This window comes from Mycetomoellerius zeteki, unplaced genomic scaffold (assembly GCF_001594055.1).
Source record: "Mycetomoellerius zeteki isolate Tzet28-1 unplaced genomic scaffold, Tzet1.0 scaffold415, whole genome shotgun sequence".
In the NCBI taxonomy this organism is placed as follows: Eukaryota; Metazoa; Arthropoda; class Insecta; order Hymenoptera; family Formicidae; genus Mycetomoellerius; species Mycetomoellerius zeteki.
The window spans coordinates 2,495,936-2,510,107 of NW_017257409.1; the positions used below are offsets into that span (position 1 = coordinate 2,495,936).

At 30.5% G+C, this 14,172-nt stretch overlaps 1 protein-coding gene across 1 annotated transcript in view; it reads right to left on the bottom strand.

The window, feature by feature from the left end:
- The window catches only part of LOC108726381 (paired mesoderm homeobox protein 2B), a 22,689-nt gene extending 8,915 nt beyond the window's left edge, over positions 1–13,774 (bottom strand). Inside the window, exons 1-2 of the mRNA XM_018453892.1 lie at positions 13,456–13,774; positions 9,196–9,389 (exon numbers count right to left, since the gene is read on the bottom strand). Of these exons, the coding sequence (XP_018309394.1) occupies positions 9,196–9,389; positions 13,456–13,774 (513 nt within the window). The remainder of the gene's footprint in view (positions 1–9,195; positions 9,390–13,455) is intronic.
- Between the last annotated feature and the right edge of the window lie 398 nt (positions 13,775–14,172).

The following is a 14,172-nucleotide window of genomic DNA, read 5'->3' on the forward strand; positions in this document are numbered from 1 at the left end:
TCAGTATCGGTGACCTTCCTCTACAATTAATAATTTTGTTACAATTAATTATTTTATATGTAGCGTTGATATATACTATAAAATGAAAATGAATTATTGATGGATTAAAAATTTGGTAACATCATTTGTTATGTTCAATAAAATTATTTGCACCCCCCCCCCTAGACAACTAGAATTCTACTATGTATCTCAACTAACAGCTAGAATTCTGCTGAACTATGTTAATATTATTTTTTATACATTTTTCGAATGTATAAAAAAATATATAATTATATTACTTTCAATAATTAATTATTATTCATAAAACACTGCTTCTATAAAAGCATTCTCCAATATATATTTATCTCATATATATAATATAATATTAATTATCTTTAATTATAAAAGAATCTCCCTTTTTGGAATATCAAAAATACTCTTTTACTTTATTCTTTCGGTTTTAATTTCCAGCGGACTTTTCTTTAATAGAATTTTAATTCCTTTTTCACGAATGCCCGTTAATTAATGCTATCGGCAAATGTCATTCACCCAGTACAAAACACTGCAGCCGATCTTTTCAAAAACCATGTTTTTCACCCATTTCGCGCATCGATACATGTTCGCTGAATATTAATCTCGTTAGTGGCGAAAAACACAACTTCAATCGCCTGTCCCATATCGGAACGCTATTACCGCCTCGCTCCCTTCGCAATTTTACATCTGCGCACTTGACATCCCAATTTAGAGAGAGGGAGAGAGAGAGAGAGAGAGAGAGAGAGAGAGAGAGAGAGAGAGAGAATGCAAGAGAGATCAGCTTTGGTACGTATTATGCACAGCTCCGCTGCTATACTACGTTAATGGAATTGTAATTCATACTGGATGACATGTGACTCAGAGTAGCAAAACGTGCCGCCACGCGACGGCCAGAGTAGTCAATGAGACATGCAGTATAACGATAAAAGTATCACAAAATATTAAGTATCATTCACATAAAGCTCATCGCAATTGTAATATGGTGACATGTGTAAAATGTTTAGAATAAATCAAATAAAAGATGTTTAAAAACTAAAATATATTCTACGTTATATATATATATATATGAAGTAATTTTAAATATATAATTTGAAACTTCTTTTTCTTGTATGTATATAAAAATCACAAACCTTCAACTTTTATATTTTATTATTACCTATATGTTTTTAAGAGATACTCCCCGTCTCTATGTTAGAATCACTTGCACTGAAAAAAATTTTGTTCATTTTTGGTCCAATGAATAATCGTTAATCAATGTCCGACTTAATGTAGTTAATTCATTGATACAATAACTGATTCATTTATACAACTATATATTCATTCTTGCAATAAAGTAATTCTAGTAATAGTTTTATAATCTAAATCATTATGAGGATTCATTGGACCATCAATTTAATTATTTTTTCATAATTCAATGAATATTTTATTGTATTTACGTACAATATTTTGGTTCAGTGTGCAGTTGTATGATTGCATTTGTTGTATTAACGAGCCTTAAGTCGACAAGAACAAATGTCCTGCTAATCAGAAACTCGTCGTCCCTTCGTGTGCAGTTTGTATTGTGTGGCATCGGTCCAATCGAGAAGAGATATGGGTCAGTGCTGATTAATCTCGCGCCACGTTCATTGCCGATAAGCGACATGGAAGATGGAAACGTAGAGCAGGACCCACAGGTATAATTCAATCGCCGAATGACTCACGACTGCTTCTTCGAAGATAGATGAGCTGAGAAAATCACCGGTCTTGAGAAACCTTGTATATCACGCGACCAGAATAAAATGTGGAGTGATCATTTGAACGAGGCGAATATTTTCTTTAAGAAGCAAATGCATATTTTATTATGCATAGAATTGAGCAGACGTTAAACTAATGCATAAACTTCATAAAACGAAAATGATATGATTCTGAGAAATAAAAGAAGATAATTATATATGTAGAGGTATTCATCTTTTCACATCATACCTAATAATTATAATTATAATTTAATAAAATTCTTCTTGAATAGAAGAATGAATCTGCACAAATTTAATGTGATTATGAAACGACGATAAAAGGATTGAATGAAAAATTACAATCTATTCTAAAGAATGAGTGTGAGACGTAATTATTGTTATATATTACTTTTTGAAGTTTGAACAGTGATCAGAAGAATTGAATCTATAACAGGATACTAATTGTCTCATCATACGGATACAAGTTTCTCTAGTGAAGTGGTTTCGAATATTGCGATCGTTTCTGTCAAATTCGCTTCAATATTCGTTTCCAACTGGAACGAGCAAAACTGTTATCAACGAGTGTCAAAACGAGTAACACGTTTTTTTTAACGCATCTTCGTTCAAAAATTGTTTTCGATAGTGTGAGTAATAATCTCGACGAAAGATATCATTTTAGTACAGTATTGCATGTATGGTCCGTGCGCAGAGGTGATTTATCAATATTGCATATAGAACATTAATACTATCAATAAAATATTAGTGCTAATCCGAGCGAATCCCTCAGAATACGGGTAAAGGGTAAGGGTTGTTATTGATAATAATATTGTATTTAGTTCTTGTTCATCTTTGTTAGTATACATATACTCTTATTAAATATTCCTTTTAAATCAAGTAATTTAATATGATACAATTTTAATGATTGCCAATAAAACATATTTTAAAATAATCAACGAGATATTGATTTCAAAAAGATCAACGAAGTATAAAAAACAAGAAAGTTATAAAACTAATTAATAAGTTATTAAATATGTAAATTAAAATAAGATAATAAATAAAAATGTGAACATAATATAAATGAAAAAATATAGATGAAAATAATATAAATGCCGAATATATACACTACCGTTCAAAGGTTTGAAAGCAATTGGAAATAAAGAAACACTGAGTAAACAAAATCAGTGATAGAGTGTTATACATATTACAGTAAGTAATCATTTTTCATAAAGATTTCAAAATTCATGTTTGTGATACTCATATCGATATCGCAATCACGTATCAATATTCTTCTCAATATTCTACGTCACATCCGTCGAAAGTGTCACTTCTACAGAGATGATACTCTTTTCGCCGTTTTCGGTACCGCGAACGAATAGCCGATCTTGCGCGCGACGATCAAGTTATAGTCGCTGCATAATGCAACGGATAGTGTTACAAATTCAATCATCTTTCGGATATTTTTATCGATGTCAGCCGCGCCAACGACGAGAGATGGGATATTTCTACGCGGTGTAACACACGCGCGTCGAGAGAATCTCGACTATCAATAGCACGCTGACTTAGTTATGCGCCCCTACCTAACGCTGCCAACTAGAATTCCGATATCCGTTAGAGCCAGCTTCTGTTGTTGCAAGGTAATACGATCCAGCGCGTTTTATCTCTTCTTAAGATGCCATACTGTCGCATTTTACGCCATAATCGCGCTCGATCGATTATCGAATATAGCGGTATTATATTCGTTATTCCATAAATGCCAAATTTAATGTAAGTTTTACATAGTTTGCTTAAAGAGATGAGAAAAGAATAATGAGCATTGCTAAACTTAGTAGATATACTAAGAATGTATTATAAAGGGAATAGTTCGTAATTTTTAAATTTTCTCTCTCACTGCTGGATTATTATTGAAATTGATTAAAGCTTTATAGATAAAAATAATCTGAATAATTATAACACATTAATTTGTAATGTATAATTATATTTTGTTTTCCTTATATAATTAACACAAAAGTATGAAAAAAGCAAAAGATAGTTACAAATACATTGTAAATTTATTGATCCTTAATAAGTACGTTATGAGATTTAAACATATTATGTGCATCACTGATAAATTCGCGAATCTGAGAATAAAATATTTTAATAACCGTCATGTTGTGTAAAAAATTACATATGATACTATTATAATCAGTAAGTATTTAATTAACATTTAATAGCCTCTATATTAAATATTTATACTTTGTTTTATTTCTTTTGTTAATAATAATTTTGCGATTTATGTAATGATCGTAACAAAAATAAGAAGTGATATTATTACACAATTTAAATAAAAAATGAAAATAATTATCTATAAATAAAAATAAAAATGTAAATAATTATAAAAAAAAAGCAAACTAATATTTCTAATGCTTGAAAACAGGATATAGTGTTAGGTTTAAGCATATGATGCATTTGCTTTTATATATTTAGAATAATCTAGCACTTTTCGAGATCTCGAAAAAAGAAACGTTCTTAACTATCAAAAACAAAAAATAAATTGTTTATGTTTTGTACGAAATCAATAAATGTTCACAATGATATATTATTAGAGTTTTGCTCAGTCATCTTGAAAACGTTACTTTATATTTCAAGCTAAAAGTAAAACTTTAAATAGTAAAAGAACATAAAGGTAATAATAGCAGCTAATTACATTATAAATGAGGTATGAAAGAAAAGAAAAGGTAGATAATTCTTCAGGATAAAGCTCTGTCGAACACATATTCACACAATTTATATTTCGCGCTAAATAAAAGTAGAAAGGTAAGATAAAGATAATAATAGCAGCTGATTAGGAAGTATCTTAAATGAGATATGAAGAAGGAGAAATAATGGTAGATAATGTTCAAGGAAAAGAGTTAACGGAAACATTCCTGCGTAACTTAATTTATACTTTGCACTAAGTGAAACTATAGATAGCGAGAGAAAATAGGGGTAGTAATGGCAGCCGATTAGGAAGTATCCTCGAAGCAGGATGTGCAGGAGGGGGTGGACGGAGGAAGCCAATGACTCTCACGATGCGAGAGGGAGGAAATTTTATCGAGCAGCCGCCATCGACGAGATGGAGGGCTGAGAGGGATGGAGGCAGGGGCGCAGGGGTTGAATCGGAGGGTTGGAAGACAGCGGGGGTAGGATAACTCGCAATAGCGAACGAACGAATCACGAATGAAGGGACGAGGAAACTCTTGAGGGACCGTACGTCCTGTCAGAATGGAGGAGGGCAAAGTCGAGCAGACAAAGGACTTACCCCACCGCGGGAGGATAAACCTCACCAGAGATGGCGGTCGCGCCGCGAACCCGCAAACTACTAGAGTATTAATAGTTATCTCGCGCTTCATTATTGCGCGGTCCTCGTTCATGATACGCGAACGTGTATGATGATGCATAACGCAGTACAATTGCCATTTAGATGAGATTACTATAACATTTGTTTTAAAAGAACACCTTTTTAGCTGATTTTAATCCTTATTATCATGGTTAAATTGCCCAAAGATAGTTTAAATCAAATTAAAAAGAAAATTCCTAATGCGCCTTGTGTAAAAGATAGAATAGAAAGTATGTAATTATATGATATTACAATTTTTAAAATAGCATATATAAATAGCATATGGAGAAATAGGAAAACGCTTGAAATGAGAAGAAAGAAAGGAAAACAAATTACAAAATAAAAAGTAACAAGAACAAAGAGGATTCAAACAGATACAAGATATTTAAAAATATTGAGAAAGTGCATGTAAATCTTCATATGAATAGAAAACGAATCTCATAAAAATAAAGTAAGTACGTAGTTTTATATCGGATATCGACGTCCCAGAAATGGTTCCTCCTCTCACTCTCTTCTCAAGATAGATTGAATAGCTTTATTTCCACTTAGAAAAGTTCGAAGACCACATGATCCGCGATTTTTTAATGGACATTCTAATTTAATATTGGCAACATAATTAAAAAAAATTATTTTTTTATTTTTTCAAATGCATTTTCCTATATCTTTCTCCTAATATCTTATTAATTACAATATGTACAACATAAATAAAAAATTGCAAAAGGAATATTAATTGAGATATGACGAATGATCAAGCATGTATAATTTTGCTTGCCTTAACCTTGGGTAATAAAACTCTGTATCTTGGCATCTTTCTAGTGTTGCTTAAAATACCAAAACTAAAAATACATAAACAGAAGATTACAAAAATATAAGAAAACAGAAAAAGTTTTAACCGAAGTATGGATATATCAAACTATGCTAGGTATGTAATAATAATATTCAAGTAAAATATATTATTAATTTAAAAATCATACATATTTTATGTATGTAAATATAATTTAATATTGATAAACGTGTTTATCTGGGAAAGGATATTCTCGCCGTAGAGTTTCTTGATAATCGATCAATTATATAATTAAATTTTGTTTAATTATATATAATAAGATTTAATTATAATTTAATATTATTCATTATATTGATGAATGCCAACTTTTTTAGAAAATTAATAAGGATGAGATGTTTCACAAAAAAAAATATTAAGTTCGATTAAAATATGATATAGATACAACCACACACACAAAACTAAACCTAGGTTTTCGTATTTTGATCAACACAGCTGCGATGATTAGGGCTGTAGGGTCAAGGGGTTAATGGCAGCTTAAGTAACTTGCCGTCGCCAAGATAATCGCACTCATCGTGCAAAAGTGGATTATACGCGTTGGAATATCAAGTCGTCGCCGCAAATAGCGAGTGATTTAGTTCCACAGTCGTCGAATCGCCATCCCTAATCTCACCGTGTAATAATATCGCGATCGTCGATGACGAACGTTATATTAATCCGCGCCTATGTCTCCGAGATAAGATTAAATTTATTGCTCCCCTCTCCAAGCTGGAAACCAATGAAATCGTCCGCACTCCTCGTCCGCGCTAGATAATCTGAATGAAATTCGGCGAAGAGATACTTCGGCGCTAAGTGATGCACGTCAGTCGGGAAGTCTAACTTTAGGTTCCGTTAGCGTCTGGAGAACTGTCTAATCGCGTTACCGTACATGTACCTCACCTGTCCTTCTCGCGACACCTGCGTCCTAGCGGAGCAGATAACGTCAAGGATGTGTACGAACGATAGGCGAGTAGAGAGAATTCGGCAAGCTATGACAGATAGCTCCCGATCTTAATATGAAGATGTTTTCAAGAGATCGTGTAAATTTATCTCTTATCTTATAAAACGCAACCGATTTTGCTATATACAGTATCTGATGAAAAACGAAAATGGCAACTGTTCTCTTACGGCGTTGAGAATCTTCGAGTTATATTACAAATAATGCTCAAGGAAGTTCGTATAACGTAAATAAATAATAAAATTCTTTCGTCAATTTTGTACAAATAATAATTTAATTTAGATTTATTTGGCTCAAATAATTTGAATCCATATTATTATTACATATTTAATATGATTGTTTGATTTTGAGTTTTATTTAGAATGAACATTGGAATTAATGTAACGCGATAAGAATTGAACAAGCATATTCAATATTTATTTCTTATTCAATGTTGGAAATTAAATAATCGTATGACACACAGTTTCTTAAGTCAATTTTTAAGGATAAGTACTTAAAATTTTTTAAAGAGATTAGCATTTGTGAGGATTGTTTTAGTTTGAAAACATCCATATTATAAAAATACATTTTGACTTATGCACATATAATGATCCGAAAATTGGTGTAAATCAAATCGCACAAAACGAAAACAATTTTCCTGGACTCAGTTGTCACATTTAAGAATATTTAACATGTTTACTTCCAATTACTATAAATTGAGAACTGTTCTTATACATTTCGTGCAATCCTGAATTACATTAAGATTAATTTCCAAGAATTATCGTATAAATAAGATATAACAAGAGAAATTTTTTCACAAAAAGAATTGCCAGTCGTTACACTTTTGTTCGTTTTAACGGCAAAAGAGAAAATATTATTTAACCGTAATTTCATACGTATGAGAAGTAATTTTACAATAATGTTTGTACAATTCTCCGTCGTTTATCTTTTGTTCATGATAATCCGTCACGCGTATTAGACAGTATAATCCATCAGCTTGCGACCTGCAGGTGTAGCCATGAAAACGAAAATGGAGTCTGTAATGTAATTACACTACACTCCTGCGAACTCACCCTCAACTTTCAGTCAACAACCTTCTCTTTGAGCAGATGAAGCAAACTACGCGATATGTATAATGCAAAATTTTATATATAATCCGAAAAAAGAATGTTCTTTTCTAATAACAGTAAAAAATTATTTCGCTTATTATATTCTTTACATTATGCAAATGACCGAGGCTCTCATTCTATAACTCTTAACGACAATATCAGTATCATTATACTGTCGTTTTTACCATACTCTTCTACTATATAGTAGATAAAATATAGTAGATAGTATATAAAACTTATGCAATGACATTGTAATGACATCGACATTGTTGTTAAGAATTATAGAATAAAGGCTTAGTTCTTAAATGTTCTCTATAAAACTATTAGCTTTTATAATAAATATCATATTTAATTGTATATAATATCAAGATTGAAAAGTTACTCGTAACAAAGTTACAATTAGAGTTACTTTTTTCAGTAACTGTAACTTAACTTAGTTATAGTTTTTTGCTAGTAACTAATTTAATAATTACTTTTAAAATTACTTTATATAAAATTTATTCGTCAGCATATGCGTTCGGATTGGACACACTGTAAGTTTTTATTCTGTTTTCTTTTCGCATGTAATAAATGATAAAGATAGAATGAAGCTTATAGCGTATGAGCGTCCAAACCAAACATAGCCATGAACTAAAATGAAGTATTCATCAGTGATTAATTCTTGTGATTAGACTATATTTTTATCCCTGGTAATTATTACTCTGTAAGTGTCTGTATGGAGGGGTGGAAGTCATAGTGGTGTAAGCCACTTGATTATGATTTCGAGAAATAAAAGATTTTTTTTAACATATAATATTTTAGTAGATTGTACCAATGACCTCAAATTGATAGATTAAAAAAAGTGATTATACCCCTATCGCTTTTGCTGTTCCGCATTAAAAATTAAGCTATTATAGCTAAGATTTTTTGTATGCAAACGCGTCTTAATATCGATCCTATAATTTTTATTCCAAGTGCAAATACATGTTAATTTATTATAAATAATATAGCGCATAATTGAATATTTAGTGTAATAAAAAATAATTTAGTTATGTTAGAAATGTATAACACTCTTGTATTTAAAATAGCAATGCAAAAAATTACAAAAAATTAATTGAAAAGTAATGACTCGTTACTTTTTAAATAATTGTAACTGTAATATGTTACTTTTCAGAATCGATAATTTGTAACGGTAACTACTCTTTTTGTGTACTCTTACATAAAAATTTTAAAACAAAGAATAATTGCACCAAAATAAAGAACGGACTAACCTGCACTCTAGCTTCCGTCAGGTCGATCTTCATAGCAATCTCTTCTCTAGTGTAAATGTCTGGATAATGTGTCTCCTGGAATGCACGTTCCAATTCTTTCAGTTGAGCCGACGTAAATGTCGTTCGTATCCGACGTTGTTTTCTTTTCTCCGCGAGACCATCATGTCCTGAGTAAGCTTTATATCCCAAACCACCTAAAATTAGAAATGTAGAAATAAAGATAAAAATAATTGAAATGTAGAGATAAAGAGTATAATTTTTGAAATTTAACTTTTACTTTTTTTGTTTGTTTGACACGCAATAAGTAAATAAAATAAAATAAAATAAATGCTTGTTATGCAACGGCAATAATAATAACAATGATAGTGTAATAATAGTAAAATATAAAATTACAATTAAAATATAATAGCCCAAAACGTATCGAAGAAAACAAGAATTCTTATTTTCCCGCATAAATATCAGAACAACCTGATGTATAAAAAAGTCTGTATAATTAAATATATAAATACATATCTGTTCGTATATACAGAATAAATAATAACTAAACATTAAAAATTAATTAAAAGGCTAAGTTCTGCATTGTTTTTTATAAGAAGTAAAATTTGAAAAAATGAGAAAAGATTGCTCATATATAGTTATAAATAATAATAATAATCATGGTAAGTAATGTATGTAACGCCGTTACCGTTACATTACTTTTTTATAATAACGATTTCATAATGACATTACAATTTTTCATGATAACGATAATGCCAGGATTGGAACAATCATCTTTGAAAGTAACTCGTTACCATTATGCGTGTTTCTCATACATTCAATTTTCATTGAAAAAAATAACTGTTCCAGCTCTGGTATTACCGTCATAAAAATTGTAACATTTTATTAAATCGTTATTATAATTCGTTATTTTTCTCAATGAGAAATGCCTAATGATAACAAGTTATATACTTTCAAAATTAAGTGACTGTTCCAATTCTAACGTTATCGTTACTGTCACGAAAAATTAGGGAGTTTTTGCAATAACGAGAATTCAGATACGGTGAACGTTAAAGTCACGCTATCCTTTTCTTAATTAGTTGTTAAGAAGAAAATAACCTGACCTTAGCGTTCACTGTATCTGGATAAACGCTATTGCAAAAACTCCCTATTATATTATTACCAAATCACTATTATAAGAAAGTAACGGTAATGGCGTTATAAGCAACATATGTTACTTGCCATCTCTAATAAAAATGTATGAAATTGTGATTATATAAAAAAATATTATATAATATAATAGCAATTTGAGTTTTTATTATAAAGAAAAACAATGCAAAAATTATTTTTATAATTAAAAGAATAACTTTTCAATCAGTCTTCTTTATTTTTTAGACATATATGGATAGAGAAGAAAACATATGAATTTGTTTTGTATATAATTATGTATAATATAATATATTTATATTTAATTATATATATATACAAACTTTCTTTATATCGAAAATCTTTATATATATTAAAAAATAATATAACATGTATTAAAAAATTAAAAATATTAGTAATCATAGCAATAACACTAAATGTAACATTTATGATAGGAATATGTATTGCAGTTCCAATTATTTGTTTAATACAGGTACAAAATTTTGTTAACACAATAAACAGGATGGAATTCATTTCCCGCAACAATATTTATTATATCCCATGTATCTTTGTTTTAAAAAAAATATATACACTTTTATGTTTTATATATATAGTTTCTATTAAATCTATTATTATATGTAAAATCAACATAAAAACAATTAAAATTTTACGCTTTTAGAAACGAATAATTCAATTTTTTTAAATCCTTGAATAATCACGTAAAGATATATTCGTGGAAGTCTTTTATCTTATACTATTGATATCACATATATCTGATATCCTTATGATAGTTTCGCTTCGGTAGCTATTTATATTTCTAGCTTCTTCAGTGAATTCATAAAATATTAATTGAAGTATGACAGATATTACGTTGCATAATATATCTACGTGACATTCTTGTGCGCACCGTGTCGAAACAACATGTGTGATGTTGAATTCAATCGAGATCAATTATCAACTAGGACGAAGGGAGATTAGCTCCCTGCTCGTGTGTGACATGTTTAGCCCCTTCTAAATCGCCGGAACAAACATAACAAAGCGTCGCACGTTCATAGACCGACGGATTGACGCAAGGATAAAGGAGCTCTTGTTAAGCCATGTTACAGTCGGAATTATGAATTATTTATTATGGTCAATGTTAATGTACAATACTATGTTGACGGGTTAATACGACATTATTTATTAACTTCTATTTATTAACTTGATTCAGTTAACACAGCACAGAGAAACTTTAAGTTCCAGATAATATTCCAGTGTAAATAAACAATAACATGTAAATTATGTTTGTTTAATAAGACAATGTTTAATAAGAAAATGTTTTAAATAATTATCAAATAACTAGATAATTATATGTTATATAATTGTAACAAGTGTTTTCTGATAATTTCATGATGTTTCATTATAATATTTTCTTCAATTTAATTGTAAGTTTTTTATATAACATACTATGTGTATACATATCGTGTGTGTGTGTGTGTGTGTGACGTACATTGTTTTTAGATGTGTGATTTTTCGTGAATTATTACTCAAATTCTGTCCATTTTGTACATTGTTTTAAATTGCTTAAATTTATAAAATCAATTTTTATCAATAAAAAAATTTTGTAAATATTACAAATTTGTCTCAATATTACTATTTTTAATAATTAAAAGCTTTATTTAATTAAATATTGAATCAAACATCCGAATAAAACTTTCTAAAATTAAATAAAGAATAAAATTAGAATATCTATTTACATAACCAAATTTTTTAATACGAGAAAAGTCTTTCACTTACAGTTATTGTCATTCCAAAAACTGTCGATATTTCATCATTTATTAAAAAAAAAGTCGACTACAAATTTCCTGAAGAAGTTGTTTAAAAGGGAAGGTTTTGGTTTAAAAAGCGATTTTCAAAATTATTTTTTTATTTTTTATAATAATTTTTATATAATTTACATATTGAAGGTGGCCATATCTTCATCGAAACATTTATATGATAAAATATCGATAGTTTTTGGAACTAAAATCATAACCGAAACTTATGATTTTATGTTTTAACAATTATGTCTTAAATATATGACTTTCGCTACTGGCTATCTTTTATTTATATTATTTTCATCTCTCTTTTTTTTTTTTTTAAAGAAAAGCTATTGAATATAGAAACTTAAGATTTTAAGTTTATATTATTCATGTTTAAATTATATGTATAAATTTTTGACAGTCCCTATGCTTAATACTTTGAAAGTTACTGCACATTTTGTATTAAAATGATGTTGAACATAACTGGCTGACTTTTAAGGCGTCTCCAGACGATATGGCCAACGTATACCATTAGTAAATATTATACACATACATAATTATCCATATAATGACGTATGTAATTATTCATATTGAATACAGGCCAATATTTAACGAATGTATGCAAAGTTGACGTATACATTGGCCATATCATCTTTAGCCACCCGAAGCAAATAAAGATCAACAAAATTTTTAATCTATATGAATGTCGTTATTGCGGATATTAGAATAAGAAAATTATTAAAATTTAACAAAATGATGACACTATAAACATCTAATTTTACAACAAAAAAATTTTACTTTTTTCCTCAGTAAAAGAAAATTTTGAAGATTTTAACTTGATTCTATTAATAAACGATATTTCAAATTAAAAATGTTATTGATTTGTTTATTTCGGATGAATAGAGTCCTTCAATTGGTGGCTACAATTATTTTAAAACAGAGAGAGAATGAGCATAGCGATTTATAACTTTAAGAATGCGTTCTAAAAATTTATATATATATTTTAAACATAAAAAATGAAAAAATATATACTCAAAATCTTAAGTCTATATTCAATAGCTTTCCTTTAAGAAAATTGTAAAATTTAACTTTGAAAATCGTTTTCAGAATCTCCCCTTATAAAATCTGATACAATAAAATCAATTGAATGTAAATAATAAAATCAATTGTCTAAAAAATAAGAGTAGATATCAAATTCTTCCTGATACTTGATAAAACGCTTGCATTAAAGTTTCAAGCATAGTAGTAATTGCAAAGTTAATAATAACTTTCTAATAATCCGGAAATTACCCGAAAGTACGTTAATCAATAGCTAAGATGATCGAGTACTTGAAAAATACATTCAAACATCACTCACTCTGAAGATTGATAGCCGACGGGAAGATGGAGGCGGCGTGCCGATGGACTTCCTGGGACCTGGCGGCCATTACGGAGCAGGGGGTCGAGTGGGCCCCATGGTGCGCGTGGGCATGGGGGTGCGCAGTGTGATGGGCCGTGAGCGGCGTGCCGCCGGCCGCAGCACCGGCAGTGTAACGATAGGCCGCTTGACTCATCTGCGAGCACGAGCTCAGGTCTCCGTAACTGCACTGCATCTCGCCGGCGGCTAAAGCGCAGCTGGAGGCCTCGAAGCCGGCCGCTGCTGCGGCCGCGGCCTGATTCAGATACGAGTAGTCCATAATGCCGTGGCCTGGCTGCAAGTAAATCCACTTTGCGTTACTCCGATGGCACTTAGTACTTTGACAGTCGTTTCTTTACACTTCGGTGACAATAATTAGGGGACACGCGTGATAGTCTCGAACGAATGCACTCGAAAAAAATCAATGATGGGCCGTTAAAAATCACGATATCTAACACATTGATGTTTTGTTCTGAGATAGGTACAATGCGTCTCTTCTAAACTTTCTGAAAAAAAGACACTGGTTGCGCAAAAACGTATGGCCGTGATGACGAATGTGATGTGAAATTGAGGAGGTGACGTAAAGCAGCGCAAGTTATCCGGGCCCGTTTGTACCGGTGCTCTTGGGCCCGTTCGTCCGCGGGTAAGACCCGGGTAGACGCGAGCGGTAGGAGCGGC